The sequence below is a fragment of the Pipra filicauda genome, unplaced genomic scaffold (assembly GCF_003945595.2).
Source record: "Pipra filicauda isolate LSUMZ 115617 unplaced genomic scaffold, ASM394559v2 scaffold209_size2725305_pilon, whole genome shotgun sequence".
Lineage (NCBI taxonomy): Eukaryota > Metazoa > Chordata > Aves > Passeriformes > Pipridae > Pipra > Pipra filicauda.
Window position 1 is genome coordinate 1,247,438 of NW_024104320.1, and position 17,812 is coordinate 1,265,249.

Here is a 17,812-nt window from a genome sequence, read left to right on the forward strand (position 1 = left end):
CCTACAGCCTTGATAAGGGTATTGGCTGGAGGGCAGCAGAATCACAGAATCAATTAGGTTGGAAAAGACCTCTGAGATCAAGTCCGACCTGTGACCGAACATCACCTTGTCAACTAGACCATGGCACTGAGTGCCTCGTCCAGTCTTTCCTTAGACACCTCCAGGGACTATGACTCCACAACCTCCCTGGGAAGCCCATTCCAATATTTAATCACCCTTTCTGTGAAGAAATTCTTCCTAGTGGGAGAACTAGCAGCGACTCTTCCCGCAGGGCGGGCGGGTGTTGCGTGATCTCCGTCCAACTCACAAACGACGGCGTCGGTCATACATCCGCGTGAATCGGGAAACAGCGCATCTCTTGGAAGGGACAGAGCTGGCATCTTTGGGCTGTGGCTGAGAACAGCCCCGGCACCTTCCGCCGTGCCCCGTCCTGGAACACCGCGCTGCGGGAGCTGCCCCGTGGAGAGTGCAGGGTGTCGGGGCTCGGCGGGGCGGGGGATCCCCTCTCCCAGTCCGGGGTGACAGCGCCAGCAGCACCTTCCGGGCTCTGCGAGAGTCGGGGAGGGTCACACCGCCCGCTCTGCCTCGGCCGCCCCGCCCCGGGCGCGCAGGTGTCGGGCGGGGTGGGATGTGCGCGGTGCCATGGCGGGGGCGGCGAGGGACACCCCGGCGGGACAGGAGGAGGTGAGGGGCTGCGGGCGTGGTTACACGGCCGTCGGGGGGCTTGGGGAGCCCCTCGGGCACAGCCTGGGGCGGAGTGGTGCCGGGGTCCCGCCGCGCTGGTGTTTCGCTCTCATCGCGGGTGGGTTGCGGGCGCTCGGCGGTCCGGGCAGCCTGAGCTCGCTGCCGCCGCGGTTCGTGCGGTGCTTCGTGCGCGGTCTCGGCGAGTACCTGGAACAGCTCTTCAACCCTTCCCGCTGCCCCTGCGCTCTCTCTGGGCAGCGCCGTAGCCCCGCTGTCTTCCCTGGATTCACTGTCCGCTGCCGTGGCAGGAAAAAGCGCGTTCCCTTCCCACCCCCGTCCCCTCCGGGCCTGCCTCCCGGACCGAGGCGGGTGAGAGAGATGCTGGAGGCAGGAGAGGTTCGCTCCCCTCAGCAACTCCTGACTTCCAGGTGCGTGTTGTGAGCGACTGAGTGTTTAATGCTGCCCCTTCAGGCTCGGTGCTCGCCGAGGTGGGAGTGGGAGGAGGGTAAGGGGTGAGCGAGGACTCCCCCACTCCGTGACTCTCGAGGGGAAACCAGGTAAAACTGGGAAGGGGCAGCTTCCAAGCAGAGAAGCTGAGGTAGCTTTCCACAGCACAGGGGAGAGTGTTCAGGTCCTGGAGCTTGTCAGCCACGGTGGGCATGGGGTGTTCAGGGTTCGGTTTTTTTAGGGTGCATTGATGGCAGAAGTCTGAAGATTTCCCAGAGACACACACCATTTTTGGCTCGCAGAGTCCCTTAGCATTATTAGCAGATGGAAGAGTATCCTGGGAAAGTACTGCTTTATCCCACCTTATGTGCCCTTTCTAGGTGTCTGCATCCAAGCCCTGCTCCTGTTGTTTCTTCCACTCAAGGGTAGGCTGATGTCATTAGGAAACCTGAAAACAGTTCTCAAGGTGCTTGGTGTGAGGGCACCTGGGATGCCACCCGTGACTATCACACTCGTGCTTCCAAGAGGCAGTTGCTTCATCACTCACAGAACAGAAACATTACAGTGTTAATTCTATGTTGAGAGAAAAGCTGACTCAAAAGCTGCATTTCATTGTTTCTCAGATAAACCTAGACTAGCATTTATCTTTGAGTCACAGGTTTTGTTCTCTTTCCTTACTGCTTTTAATATACTTGTTGGTTTGGTTCTGGACTCAACTGATAACAAATAGTTTAGGACAAAACGAGGCTGCTCCCTGTGCCCATAATGTAAGTGCAATATCTACACATAGCTGCAAAGAGTTGTTTTCAGCGTGCTTAAATACTTTTCTTAGAAATAAGATGATCTGTTATAAATTTCTGTTCTGTTGGGGAAGGGAAAATTTACAAGTTTGGTTTTAACTTACAATAGAATTAAAAATAAAGGAACTAAAGTGTATGAGAAGCATTAATTTTCCATAACAATGTTTAAGCTTACTTTTCTATTTAAGGAGCAAAATCTCTCAGCTATTATGCTGTCTTGGTTTTCCTTGAAACACAATTAAATTTTATATGATAGGAGCATTGATAAGTACAGAATTGTCAAGTTTGTAACTTCATTAGACCTTCCTTTCTCTTACCTCTCACGCCATCATCTTGCATTTCTCCTAAAGCTCATAGAAGCAATTCAGTGTTGACATTCAACTACACCACAGGAGTCTTGAAACAAAATTTCCATTGTACTGTTGTGTTTTGTTACTTTTTTGACCACTGCCTACACACTCAGATCTCTAGTGATTTGTGGGGTACTTTCAGCTTACTGACAAACTTACACAGGTGAAAAGGCTTTCACTGGGTTTCACAGGAATCAAGCTTTTTTCGTTGCTTGAGGAAGCAATGCAGCAGGAACAGCCAGGCCTCAGAGAAAAGCCCTGGGAGCTGCTGACAGCCAGTGCTCTTCCCAAGACCAGGGTTGGGGGACTCATTCCTCTAGATCCCATAACAGACAGCTGCCACACGCATGTTTTTTGCTCTTAACTGTAGGAAATGCTTCAGCTTTACTGGTGCAGAGACCTGCCTTCATTTTACCACTGTCTTGTAGGATATTGTGGCAGAAAATGTGGTCATTACTATATAAATTCAACACGGAGAGTCAGAACTCTATATGGTCTGCTTCTTTTGGACACCAGACTGTGGAGCCTGAGTGATTACTTCCCAGCAGCTAGAAAGAAAGGGGCACTCAATGAAATTACCAGGCAGCAGATCTGCAATGATGGTGGCATTTCCTTTCACACTGGGTATCATTCACATGTAGAACTGCTGTGGTGTTTATGGCTAAATGTACAAATGAGTTCCAAAAGTAATTAGGCAAAATAAAAGGAAAACAGGCATGGAGCAGTGATCAGGATGTCACCTACCTTTCAGGAAGTTCATGAACTGCGGATTCCCTGTGTTTCTGTGGTTGACTGAACAGGACACCTCTGTATGCTATGTTTGTCTGACAGCTTGTTTTATTCTGAAAATAACATTCATAACCAAAATTTAATTAAAACTTAGCTACTGCTGTGACCAAAGTATTAACTTTGCTTCAAGGTGATCTGGGAGCATGGTTCAGAAAGTAGTTCAGCAGCTTTCTGGGGGTGTGTGGAATCGGAGTGAGACTTTATGAAAAATGTACTAAGGTTGTAAATTTTCTAACCACAAAACTGATGTAAAGACAGGAGTGCTGCCTGCAGCCTGTAAGTTTAAATCTTGGATGACCATTTCCTGTACCACAGCTTTAATTAGATTAATTCTTAAGAACTTGACATTCTTTGTGTTCTAAAAACATTTTGGAATCATGCATATTATATAGAGGCATTTACTTTTTCTGTGTTATCATGGCTTTAGCTATTGAAAGGACAAGGCGCAATGGTTTTAAACTGAAAGAGGGACATGAGGAAGAATTTTTTTACTGTGAGGGTGGTGAGACACTGAAAAGGCTGCCCAAAGAAGCTGTGGCTGCCCCATCCCTGGAAGTGTTCAAGGTCAGGTTGGATGGGGCTTTGAACAACCTGGTCTAGTGGAAGGTGTCCTTTTCCATGGCAGGTGGGTGGAACAAGATGATCTTTAAGGTCTGTTCTAACCCAAATCATTCTGTGATTCAATTACTAGGGAAAATAAGTGGGAAAACAGCATATAGATCTAAATGTTTTTCTTGGCTTGTTTTAAGGGTGAAATATGATACAGGATTTGCATAGAAGTGGTTTATGTCTCTTGTTTTCAACTGGAAGTCATCTTGCCAATGCTTGGAGATCAGAAGGAAAGGTATCAAAGGAAAGCAAACTTTTAAAGTAATTTAATTTCTGGGAGGATGGAGGTGAGACTAGGAGAAGGGAATAATTAAAAAATAAAAAAGTGAGATAAAGTTTTAAAGTACACAGCCCCTGGAGCAAAGCTCAAGGGAGCTGTGATGAGCCAAATGAACAAGATTCTGTAGGCTCCACAAGTCTAGTAAAGCTCACATTTGATAGAACTTGTGTATGGAAAATGGAGAGTTACTTTGTATAGCAAATATGTATGTAGTCTGTTGTGTTTACAGTCTCTCATCAAAGTAAATAGTGTATTGTTCTAATGAAGTCTGTCTTGTGACTATTTATCACTCTTCTTTTCCTGGAAAGAAGAAAATTGCCAGTGCAGGATAAAGTGAGGCCTGCTGTGGTGATAACATTTTGCAGCTCATGCCCTGACACTGTCCACTTTATTTGGGTGTAGTAGTGGGATCCCACCCTGTCTTTTTCTGTGAAAACACAAAAAGGAAAGAGTCCTGATACTCATGCTTCTTTGTTCAAACCCACTCAGATAAAACAGTTCAAAGAAAAATGTTTAGATGATGAAAGGCTCTGCCTGGAAGTCTAAAACTTCTCAAAACTGTTGAGGAGTAAAGATGATGGGTTAGTAAACTTAAAAATGTTCAGAAATTAGGTAATGTGTCAGAATATAATCATTGTGGTGGATTTCATTACCATATCTCTATTTTTGTCCTGATCTGATGTAATAATTAAGGGCTTGTGTAGGCAATTCATAGAGAAGGCAGACCCAGGATTAATGTTGCTGCTCCTCTTCATGTTTCCTGGCTCCTGCTGATGGCAAATTTTAAAGAGAGACTGAAAGCCTGAAAGACAAATTTTGGGTTCTATGTTTTGTCCCTCTGAAAGGAAGACAAGATTAATGAAGAGTCATTTTCTTCCTTTATCTTGAATTCTATGGCAGGAAATTAAAGATTTTTTAAAGGCTTTCCAGTATTCTGGAACTTCTGCTATTGGAAAAAACCAGTGTTCTTCATTAGAGTTTCTATTAGAATCTGTGCATTTTTTCTCCTTTAATTACTGTTATGAAACTTATTTTTTAGCATTTATCTTATTTGGCAATTGTATTAGAGGATATTCTTGGATGTTTGCAGTACTTTTCAAACATAAAACGCAAAGGAGAGAGCACAGTTTTGCTAAATTTTTAAAATTCACTTAGGGTGACTTTCTAAAGAGGATTCGGTCCCCAGAATCACTTTCCGTATCATGCCGACTCTCACAGATGTAGAGAAGTCAAGTTAAAAGAAAGATATGAAAAGTCAAGTGATTTTGCCAGCATCACACCAGCATTTTGTAACAAAGGAAGGAATGGGGCACAAATGTTTGGGATATATTTCATCTGGATTTGACTGTTGATCTTTCTTTCTGTGAATGTTTAATTACTGTGGCACGAGAATGTATATTGATTATTATGGCCTGAAAGGTTAATATAAGAAATTATTATTTTAAAAAGTAAAACAGTTTTCAACCTTAAAAATTAATTAAACATTCAAAGAAAAAACTAGGCTCAGAAAATAGTGTGACAGTATGTTCACTTCTCAGCTGCTTCTTGCTTGTTTGTAGACTTGTTCCTTCTTCTGTGAGAATAAGGTAGGTAAGCCTGAGGGTCATCACAAGTCACTTTTAGGAGCACTGTAATCTGTTTTTATGGGCTGAATTAAAGAACAAAACCATTAAAAATCAAAGTAGTGAGCACCCAAATGTGTCTTGATGATAGGGGTTGAGGGCATATGGATTTGCTAGTGGAATAGCTGTGAAGCAAATACATTAAAGTGGTGTGACTACAGACTTTAACCTTAACAGTTCTGTAGCTTTTAACTTGTGTACCTTGTTTTTCTCATCATATGTTCTGCTTCTTCTTGCACAGGAACACAGGCTCTCGATTTGCAGCAAATTGTGCTATGCAATAGGAGGTGCCCCAAATCAAGTGGCAGGGAGTGCTGCTGCTTTCTTCCTGCAGATCTACCTGCTGGATATAGCCCATGTAAGTAGCACAGGAAACATTTACAGACTGTAGACTTAACTCTGTTGTTGTCAGCCATGTCCCTGAAATGATAAAAGGGGAATTAGCTAATAAATATTCCAAACTGTCTTGTTATCCTTGCCTCTTGCTGTTAAGCATCCTGGAAACTGCATAAACTTGTCCACAAATATTTTTTTCCACTAGTTTCCTTTCTGTCTTGAAGTGGCCATTGTTTGCTTTTAGGTTGGGATCATTATTAGAATTTTAGGTGCTGTAGTGTTCTCACACTTGTGGACACAAGAAAAAGCAGTTCTCAGTGTCAATAGCCAGATAACGTAAAATGTGGGACATCTGAAACATTAACAGCACCATGTTGGGGTTGTGAAGTTCTATTCATTTGGTTCAGTTAAAAATCACTGCAGCTGCATCCAATAGTCAGCATAATTTCACACAAATATTATTTGGTTTGTCTAAGGTAATTTTGTTACAAAGAAAGCTGAGTTATCCTTCCTGAACCTTCTTTGCTTGCAGTCTGTGGCTTTCTGGTGCAGAAGCAGACCTGGTGAAACAAAGTAGGAATCATCCCATTCATCTGACTTTCAGCTGCTCCAGCTTTCTAGATTTCAGGACAGCAGAGAAACAAAGAAAATCAATCCATAAGCAATTTTTACTGGTTTGGATTGTCTTGTACGCCTGCATGGTAACTAGGTGGGATAGATAAAGTATTAGGATTGAAAAAAGGATTTTAGGGAGTTGAGGCCAAATTGCAGGGACAGTGGGAAGAGCTGTAGCTGAAACTACATGAGTGGTATTCAGCTCTGATGACTGTTTCTGTTTGCTGGAAAGAGCAGGAAGTTCTGCATCAGATGTCATTACCCATTTGCTGTTCCAGATGTAGAAAATGTGGGATATTATGACCGGACATGTCCAAAAGTTTGGGTTTATGGTTTTCCTATAAAAGTCTGGTATTAGAAGCTGAGATCTGACTTACTTGATAAAATTTGCAACACAATAAGATGTGGATGTAAAACTGAGATCATCTTGGGTGTCCTGTTGAGATCAAAGTCACGAGACCTAGAAAAGGGGCCCATTTTGGACAGCAGTGTCTAAGATGTCAAGTGGATGGTGTGAAATCTGAGGAGCTGGAGGTGGAACAGGGAGCTTGGAGATGGAGGAGGGAGGTGGGTGCACTCTGACTACACTTGTTTTCCCCCTTACATCAAGGATGGCAATACAAGCCATTGGAGATGAGAAAGCATGAACAGAATGAGAAAGACACTAACAGTGTTTTTCCCAGGATGCTTATAAATATGGCAATTTCCCTACTCTCTGATTATCACAGAAATTGAAGATTCTCGAAGCAAGGGACTATCTCTTTATGTGTTTGTGTACAGTGTCCAGAAAGATGAGGCCTCGTCCTTGCATCTTTGGACACTACCTAAATAAATGACACAATAATAATTATATTATTAAAAAACTTCTACTGAAACCAAATGATTTTGCTTAATGTTTGTAACGATACACTTACTCCTTCATTAAGGGGCTCAATTATTTGTTCCCTGATGGTTTAGTTTGTTCTCTGAAGTAATCCTGCAGAGATAGGATTTATTTCAAGGCCTGATAAACAGCTCTGAAATCTTGTGGGTTTTTTCCACCCATTTTCAGGGGAGAGCATGTAATTTTGCAGTCACTACGTGGATTTAATTCTTACCCACTTAAAAGGCAGAACTATTTTAGCTCCTTTATAACACTGAGAAGCTTCTGGCACTGGTGCTGACAGATGCTGTCTAGATTTAGGGGCTAAGAAAATGCAGCCAAGGGATGTATAAGCCCATACCAATGATGAAGACAAGGTGAATACACACACTCCACTCATAACATAAGAGAGGTTTTGCATTTTGCTCAAAGCTTTCTTCCACCTCTGCTTAGGTAATATCCACTTCCTTTCTGTGCGTTCAAGTTATCTGAGCACAATACCAGTGTGAAACCCATCTAATTTGTAGCTTTGTGTTCTCTCGTAACTGTAGTATTTCAGACCCTCTGTCCTTCTGACTGCTATTTTGTTCATGTTTTGGCCGACCTTGAGAAGCTCAGTGACTCAGAATTCTCTTGAGAAGCAGCAGGGACTTTTGAGCAGTTCTGGTGCAGCCCCCGCAGCGAGGCTGTCTAAGGGTTGGTGGGTTACTTGTCACCTTGGCTGTGGGAGGGCACAATTCAGCAAAGATGGGTGAGGTGAACATCAGCAAACTGCTGTGGGACACAGCCCATCCCAGCCTTGTCCTACCATTCAGCAACTGAATGCTTGCAGAGCCACTGTCGCTACTTTCCCAATACTTCCCTGTTCATAAGCTTTCTCAGGTGGGGTATGTGCCTTGGAGCTGGTGGTGACAGGAAGATTGGCTGCCAATGCAATTTCACCTAATTTCACCTAAAATGTAACAGGTGTGATTACAGAAGTGGATAGCACCTGCCTTTTACAAAGGTCATTCAGGACATTCAGAGATCCCTGCTTCCTTCTTTTGCCTCTGGGGGAAGACCGACATCAAAATCAGTGGGTAGGGGACTGCTCCAGCTGGAAGCCAGGTGATGCTGCCTAGGAGACAATATAGTGGGCAGAAAATAGAGAGATACCTGCTCAAGCTGGGTCAGCTTGCTCAGCTGCATTTTCCAGGTTTCCCACTGTACTGGAGCACTAATGGCGTGAAGAAGAACAGAGATGAAGGGGTTTTGTCTGCTGTTGCTGTTTAAGCCACAGAGGCTGTTTCAGCAGTCTCTCTCAATAATTGCTCTGAGGAACATTCATATTTATATGGCTTTTAATGACTTTTTTCAGCACTGTAGTTACAATGGCATGAACTGAGCACTTGGAGGAGAACTCACTTTTTTGACCATTGTGTGATGGGAATTCCTAAGCTCTGTACAGATATATGTGAAAAAATGACTACATTGCCTGGGATAAACTGTGTTTCTATATGGGCATGAAAATATGGTCCTCCTGGGTTAACTTCTTGTTAAAGGATTTTTCCACTTGGGCATTTTATTTTTATGTAATCCACAAACATTTTTCAAGTGAAATTTGATGGACATGTGCTGGCAACTTTGATTTGAACCGATGTGCCTTATGCAGTTCAGTAGTCACAGTTCAGTGCCGAGTGGATAAAGTCTGCTGTGCTACAAACTCTTCCTCAGCCACATACCACCAGTTGGCAGCCTTGTTGCTAATCTCAGGAGATGGAAAAACACGAGAGCATGTAAACAGCTCCCTCTACTATTTTCTAGATCAGGTCAAGATAAAGATATGAGTAGATGGAGCAAAGTAAGAGGGTAATTACAGAGGGACTCTGTCAGATTGTATGACTAAAACCAGGACTTTACTATTTGACTATCTGATTCATTTTCCTCATTCTAAACACATTCAGGATTTTCCCTTCCTTGCATTTCCCCCCTCTAATTCATTCATTCATGATGCCTGTCTCAGTGTCTCATTTGTTTGCTGTGGGTAACCAATAGGAATTTCTATGACAGCAGCAGACATGTTTTGTACATGAACTATCATTATTCTTTGAAACACTGAGGTGTTTTTTTTCTAGAAAGTTGCTTTATGCTGTCTCATTGTATTGTGAAACAATGGCTCTTGTTTACTGTATTCTGTCTGTACTTTCAGATTACTCCATTTCATGCTTCTCTGGTGCTGTTCGTTGGCAAAGCCTCAGGTGCATTTACTGATCCTGTTGCTGGCTTTTTTATTAGCAAAAGTAGATGGACAAGAATTGGCCGGCTCATGCCTTGGTAAGCATAAATGTGTACATATATTTACATATATATATTATTATTGAGTGTTGTGATCATACAGCTACCTCCTTGAACTAGTCTTAGTGATTGTATTCATTTTACATATATAAAATCAAAAAGAAAAGTTGTCATGTCATCTATATGCCTTTAACTTTTTCACCCATGAAAATACGGAAGAGGCTTTTACCACTGGAGACACAAACAAATAAAACCAGAAGACTGTTGGTAACAAAACAGGAACCCCAGATCTAAAACTTTTTTGAATCTGTGGTTGAATTTTCGCCTCATTCTTCCACAAAGTTGGAACTTATCTCTACTTGTGTCCTAGAATGCCTTCACATCTTGCATCAGCCTTCCAAGAGCTCCATTAGCTTTAACTCCCTAAACCTTTCAGTTCAGGAAAGGATGTGTGTGCATGACTGTAGGACAGATGTGACACCATAGCACTGCCCTTAGCTCTGTTAGGTTCTTCCTTATAGCACTCGTTCTGCTCCTGCTTTCTCTTGCATCCAGTAATCAAAACAGTTAATTAAAAAATCACCATGACTTTTATAATGAATGAGCACTTCTAAAGGGAGAGTGTGATGTTTCACTGTAACATCTTACACTTGTGTGCACTCTAGTTAGTGCACTCCTACGTGTGCTGTTCATATGCTCTAAAGAGAGGTTAGAAGAATGAATTTTACATGTATAGGAAGGAGATTGACAGGTGTGAAGCAAGAAAATCGGGAAAGATTTGTCCATGCTAGAGGAACTCAGACTCATCTGGGCCACAGAGCATGTATTTGTTAATTTTTTTAGTACTTTGGAAGTCAAAGAGAGACTGAGTAGTTTGTGAAATTTGGAGTCTTTCATCACTCTTTCTGTCATGCATCATAAGGATATATTGTAAAATATTTTGAATCAATGAACTTTGAATTAGTATAACCCCCAAACTTGAATCACAACAAAAATCCTGAGCAAGGAAGTTGTAATTTCAGGGAAAATAAGCCCAGTTTTTTAGCTGGTGATTCTCTCACTGTCACGTGCTTTTAGAGCTACAGGAACTTGTCCGTGGGTAGCTTATATCTGACAAAATATAGAAGGCCTGTATATGTTGGAAAAAGGCTGAGATCAGCTGCTCTTGACCCCAGTAGGAGCAGGGACTTGAGGTCAACGTTGAGATTTTTGCCAGGAGCCCCATGAGAAAAGAGGAGTGTGCTGCTCTTTCTCTTTTCAGGATTTAGTTTCTGACCAGGTAAACGGTGTGGTTTTTAATAACCTCTGAATTAACTAAGCAACAAAGTTATTAAAAAGAAAATAATAAAATTTTTATACAAATGCTATTAGACATATTCTGATACTTTTTTTTCAAGTTCTCTGCAAATACAGCAAATACATGTGTTTATTGTTAGTGTTAAATCGATGTTAGAATGACTCCCGTTCTAGCACAAGCATGAACTTATCAGCCCTTCACACTGTAAACCAACTACAGCACATCTTGCACTTATTACATGAAAAGTGCTTATCTAACCCCGCCTTTCATCAAACAGCTGCTTTCTTTGCAGGAGGATTTTGTCTGTTTTTTTGGTAATGTAATATTTTCATGAGAATTTTGGTCCTACACTTTGGAAGTGAGACCATTTTTATACAAAGCAAAAAAATGGGACTTCCACTAACTTAAAAATACTGTAGTATTTTGAAATTATTCTGACTTTTTAATACTCTAGAGTGAAGCAGTGGAATTGTTTTAGTCAGAAAAGCTTGCCAACAAAGCAAGAACATCAGTAAAGAAAGAGAACATTTAACTATCTCTTAATACTGTACTCAATACAGTATGAAGTTATCAATTGCTATTGATCTCTTATTTAATGTGTTTAAAAGGCAGAAGCAGACATTGACTTGAAATACAGGTCAAGTATTTTGGCAAAGAGATAATAGTAGACATTCAGATATTCAGCAACTTCAGCAAGGCTCTGAAAACTCACTGACATTAAAGAGGAAAGGAAAACGTGGAAAGAGAAAGAAAGGGGGGAATAATACTAAGAGGGTTGTTGCTGAAGAGTTGCATGAAAAAGGGACTTTGAAAATATTTAGACTCTGCCTGGACACCCTCTGGAAGAGCTCAGTCAGAGAGAGAGGAAGGTGGTTTTCCTGAGGTGTGTTAGGATTTTACCCTTGTTTATGTTTTCATTGCTGACCTGCTGTGGGTGACCTGTGGCCTGGGGACTGAAAATACCAGAACCTGGCACTTTCCTGGTAAATGCTCAGCTCCATCCCAAAGAGCAGTGTGGGAAAGCCATTGTTTTACTAAACTATTTACCCACATTACTCTTTTGTATTCCAGGTTTTCAGTTCACGGTTGAAAAACAATCAGCTGACCCCCAATGTCAGTAGTGCTGTTGTGAAGGGATTAATCTGTTTTCTCTTTTACATGTTTGGAAATTTTTTGTTAGGATCTTGGTCATCCAAATATGTTGTTTAATGCCTGATTTACAAGAATACAGGAGAGCCCTGATTGCAGCTCTGACTTCTAGGAAATAATAGCATCTGACCACTTCTGTGTCATGGAGTTTGACAAGTGTTATTTGCCTGAAATAAGTTTTAGACTAATGTAATTTTTTGTGGTTCTTTTTTTTTAAAACCACCTTCCTCAACAGAAGATGATACTGTTGTGTTTGAAGTGTTTAGGAGTTTTGCTCTTGAGTTAAATGGAGCAAACTGTCATATATCCAAGTAGATATAGAGGTAGGAACTTTCACAGTGGGCTGTCCATGAAGTAGCAGTGAAGAGACTCAGTTGAGAGGAAAACCGAGTGTACTAAAATTGGGAGAGGGAATCTTAGTAATAAGTAGGATCATATAAAAATTGCTGGAACATGCAAAGACATGATGACAGAACTCAGTCTTCTGTGGTTGTTTCTAATAAATGTGTGATCTGAGACATGTACCAAGGAATGGCAATATAGGTGTTGTGTTACAGTGCGTGTGCAAGGAAATTGTGGGATTTAACTGTTCTGAGTGGGATTTAAGTTTAGCTCTTTTCTTTCAGATTTCCTGGGGGTTTTTATCATTTTATTATTATTATTTTACTATGGAAGTACTTGTACACTTTTTATATTAATCTGTGTATTTAATGCACACTAACTTTTAATACTTAAAAGCATGGCATTATCCTGGTTAGAAAAATTGCACATAAAATAACCGATATTGATTATTAGCAGAAAAATTTAATGTGTTTTGCTATCATTATGTTAAGATTATTGATATGTGTTAATCTTCTTTGCAGGATGCTGGCATGTACACCCTTCACAGTAGTGTCTTATTTTTTCATGTGGTACCTGCCTCCTTTTGTGTCAGGAAGAGCTGCATGGTACGTGACTTTCAACTGCCTTTTCCAAGCTTTGACCACAGTAAGTAGATTACAGGTCCTGATATTCTCAGTAGTAACTTGCTTGTTGTCTGTCTATATTAATTCATATTTAGTTAACTTGACTTCACATTTTGCTTCAACTTCCAGTGTGTTAAAGGGATAAATGTTCATTTATCAAACTCTGCAAGTAGATGGTTTCTGTCAGTGCTTTCACTGGCAAATGACCTGCTAATTCAGACAAATTACCTCCTGTCACTTCCACTGACAGTGCCCTAGGTACTCAACTATCTATAAATTTTATAGATCCACAGAGACATTTGGATTCCTAATTCCAGTTAGACATCTAACTGCTCATAGCTTCTATTTTCAGGAGCAGAAGAGGAGACTAAGCAGGTTTGTGGCTCAAGTTCTGGGTGTTTTGACTCAAGCTAGGAGGCAATGAAAAGTCAGGGTACCTGATAGTACTGATAGTAGGCATCATGATTTTTATGCCTGGTTGGAAGAGTTTGGGCATGTGATTTTTTTTAATACACCCCAAAACTTGCAATATTTATGCAGAAACCCTCATTTCAGTGGATCACAAAGAACTTCTCTGACACGTTCCATACTGTGCATGTAGGGGTTCCATCCTATCACCCTGTTTTGCCTTGTAGCCAATACCAAGATGAACAAGGTACCTTTCATGCAAAGCATCATCACAGAGCAGACTAGGACTGGAAGTGAGACAAATCTGTTGGACCTGTGAATTCTGTATTCCTGCGTTAAGCCTGAATATTTCCCTTGCTCCTTTGTTTCCTCTGTAGAAAGATGGTTTATTTCAGTATGGTTTTAAATAATTTCCTATCTCTATTGAAGGAGAAATAAGTTTTCTGTGGCAGAGCTTTGAAAATGTACACGTTTGCCATGTTTGATGGAGGTGAACAGAAATGCATTTTGTACAAACAGAGTAGGATGCAGATTGCAAGACCTAGTTTGGCTACAGATCTCTGTGGTGGTGGGAACACCACAGAGAACTTGATTGTTCAAGCAGGTTCATGTCCCACTTCCACTTCACAATAGTCTGAGAGTCAGGCCCGTATGTCATTCCAGGATTGTAGAAGTGATTTTATTTTAGTTCGGTGTTATGAGGACAGGATCCCACCCACATCATGACCGATGAAAAGGTCAAGCCTTTGATGTTCAGTAGTTTTTTTCAGTGAAGTACTACTGTAGATAAGGCCTCTCTTGCAGTAAAAGCGTGGCTCATTTACCCAGCATCACAATAAATATTGCCAGTGCATTTTTTCCACCAGGATTTTACAGAATGCTGGATACAATGCTGTAAAAATAATAAGGCAACACTCTATCTACCTTTTTGTCAGTGCACAGACATAGCAATTGAGTGTTTTTATCCTTAAATTAAGGAGTATGTGGCAAAATGGTGCTAAAGACCAAGTAGTTTTCACAAGTATCTCCTGGAATTACATGGTTAGACAAGTAGTTGAAATATTTTGGTGATTTATATAGTCTTCTGGCTTGAATAAAGCGGAAAATTACGTATTTCTTCTTCATGGCTTTACTTCCTGTTGGTTAGCTCAAGCTAGGAACATGATAGTCTCCTAGTGCAAAAAAATAGATGTTCTATAGCCTGTCTGTGAAGGATATTTTCTCAAGGAAACTGAAGGACCACAAGATTAAGGTAAAGCCTCTTGGTATGTTATTATTTATTATTTGTATTATGAAAGATACTGTTTTCCTTTTATATGCTTTACAAACCAGAAAGAAAAGACAGGTCTTTGTGTTAAAAAATTGGTTGAGGGTTCTAAACGTTCTAAGTGAACATTCTAGATGAATTCCAAGGTCACATTTAACCATTTTCCTGGATATCAAAGGAATACAGCATTTTTTCCCTGACATTTCCTAAGTGATGTTCTTTCTCTGCATAGTTATTCCAAGTACCATATTCTGCCCTCACCATGTTTCTCAGCACAGACCAGAAGGACAGAGATTCTGCAACAGCGTATCGTGAGTGTGATCTGGGCTTTCTCATGGGGATTAGGGCTTTTTTTGGTAATCATTCTTTATCTATAGGAAGTTCCTAATGATTTGTGCCCCTAAACTGGACTTTTATAAGAATTTTTTAATATTTAACAAAAATGATTTTGTCTTGTAAGGAATTCTCTTTTTCTAGATAAACAGGAGATGTTAATGTTTCATTGTCTCAAATTATCTGGCTAGCTATAAACTCTTTTTGGTTTATTGCTAGCCAGATGAAATAATAAAAATCAGTCTTACCCAAGTCAGGGTAAGGAAGAATGATTTCATTTAAAGGTGATTTGTAGGGGAAAATCCCAAACCCATTCAATTAAAGAAAGTATGAAAGTAATTTTAAGGTGTTTGTTGTTTTGATTTTGTTTTGTTCAGGTTTGTTGCTTTGTTCTGTTCCTTTTTTTTTGTTAATGTTTTCCTAAGTTTATGTGTTTCATGTTATAAATTCGAATTCCAAACTTGCTTTCTCTGAAAAAAAATTGAAAACACATAGAACCAAGATTGTTAACCTCACCAGAAAGGAGATAATTCTCTGTGCATGTTCACACAAACTGAAATATCTCTTTTCATTTAATCTGTGTGTATTTAATTAATTCTAAGTATATCAGGTAGTTTAAGGACAGATCTTGCTGTGACAGAACTAACAGTGACAGGTTAGTTAAAAGAATGAGGGCTTCCAGACCATATTTCTGGCTTTTCAACAATCAAAACTAGATGAAGTTTTTGCTTTGAAACAAATTGATCAGACCAAAAAAGTGCAATGAAAACATTTTCAGGATTTCCTGTATGGATCATAAATTGAATGTAAGATCAGTTTCTTCCCCTCCTACTCTCTTGAGCTCTGTTCTCATGCCTTCTTTACTGTGTAACTGCATTGAGCAAGGTAAAGAGAAAGGAGTCAAATATCACATGGAAGACTTTTCTATGTCTTAACTTGCCTTTCAGTGTTGCTTTAGAATAACTTGTAATTTTTTTGTTGCATCTGTTTTCTCTTCCTGGCAAGAGCCCTTTTCCATTAGGCCTTCTAACCCTCAACATTGAGTATGTTGAAACCCACAGAGGCACAATGAAATGGCCAGAACTGCTAAAAAAATTCTAGATACAATATCCCCTGAGCAACCCAATCCCTTTTCCAGCCACATGGAACAGTTGTAATTTGCATTATCATCAACTATCTCAAGAGAAAGTCTGGGCTAGCAGTCACAGGACAGGACTAAACAGCAGGAGATTCCAGTTGTGTTATATTCTTTGGCATTGACTGTATTCTGAGTCATCTGGCCTAAATTCTAACTAAATCCATGCACCTAGTGTTTTCTATTGTCTGGTTTTATGTCTTCAGAGGCTGTGATCCAAATAAATGGGCTTTCTGATCTGCTAGTCCCATGCAAGGCTTCATAGGCATGTGAAATTTGTACTCATAAAAGCTGTTGAACTCCATGGCTGAGAGGTGTCACACATTTTATAGTGTCATTTTATTGTTCAGAAAGAGTTTCACTTTTGAGTGTACAGCTGTTCTCCTAAGCCAAATTAAGGTGCTGGAATGAACCATAGTTTTGACTTTTTCAGATGTTGATATTTTTGTATATTTTGAAATTATATTTGTTTGGAGGCAAGATTTCTTGTAATGGTTATGATTATGTGAGAATATTTTTTTTCTCCCTTTTTTTTTTTTTTGTAAGTGTTTTACTTAAATACTTTTGCCTCTCTTTGGGTTTCATAAAGAATTCTTTTTGTTGATACACTGTCTTGAATGCAGCCAGTTGTTCAGGCATTTCTTCAACTGTTAAAGAAAAACAGCTGTGTAATATGAAGTGTGCTCTTAAAAAAAAGATAGAGATCAGAGGATCCATTACCCTCTACTGGAGACAAGCAGAACTGCTTATTATAAATTTTGTTCTGCTGTTATTATGAATGCAAGGTAGAAATACTGGATTCCAAAGTTGCTTTAACATAAATCTTACTTCAGTCTGGGCAAAATATAACCTACTTCAAGGTACAAGCTGCTTTCTGAAAGATCAGCTTTCTTGGCTAATGTGGAAGCTAATACATCATAAATTCTGAGCACACAAGATCTTTGAAGTCTGTCTGTTTCCCAGCTCCTACTACTTCTTAGAAAGTAAGATTTCATAAAGGCTGCATTTCTGATGCCTCTAATAATGCTTCTGAGTTTTATGCTATACAAGTGCTTGATGAAGTGCAGATGTAGAGCCCTAGATGAAGGTTAAAAATGTGTAGGTGGTGTTGAGAGTGAAAGGTGTGATTTGAGTGCTTTGTCTTTGCATTGAGTAGCCAATAGTTTGGACGTTCTGCAAAGCCCAGCTGAGACTAGTTTGTGTTCAAACCCTGAGGTTAAACTTGAGGCTGAGGTTAAACTTTCACCATCTGCCAGGATTTTAGTGTGTATGGACTGACTTGTAAAGTTACTAGTAAGATTAGATGTGAAGTTTGGGGAAGAAGGTTTTTATTTTTACTTCCCATTGGTTTAAATTAATGTTATGTGGCACCTCAAGTTTTCCATTCAGAAGTATTCTCTGTTTGGGAATGTAGTAGCAATGGTTTAAATGATCCAAGCCTCGTAGAAAGCCTCTCTTTCCTTTTCCTTACTGGATCTTCCATAGCTGCATACAGCCTTCATTACTGCACTGTCTGATCTCCTTGCAGTCTCTGTGCATTGCCCTTCCGTTAGATGGTGAAGTGTTTTTATACCTTTACAGGGACACACA

At 40.4% G+C, this 17,812-nt stretch overlaps 1 protein-coding gene across 1 annotated transcript in view; it reads left to right on the forward strand.

Annotated features, from left to right (window-relative positions):
* Nucleotides 1-588: 588 nt before the first annotated feature.
* The window catches only part of MFSD2B (major facilitator superfamily domain containing 2B), a 35,179-nt gene continuing 17,955 nt past the window's right edge, over nucleotides 589-17,812 (forward strand). Inside the window, exons 1-5 of the mRNA XM_039380953.1 lie at nucleotides 589-684; nucleotides 5,823-5,939; nucleotides 9,583-9,707; nucleotides 12,978-13,101; nucleotides 14,987-15,065. Of these exons, the coding sequence (XP_039236887.1) occupies nucleotides 643-684; nucleotides 5,823-5,939; nucleotides 9,583-9,707; nucleotides 12,978-13,101; nucleotides 14,987-15,065 (487 nt within the window). The 5' untranslated portion in view covers nucleotides 589-642. The remainder of the gene's footprint in view (nucleotides 685-5,822; nucleotides 5,940-9,582; nucleotides 9,708-12,977; nucleotides 13,102-14,986; nucleotides 15,066-17,812) is intronic.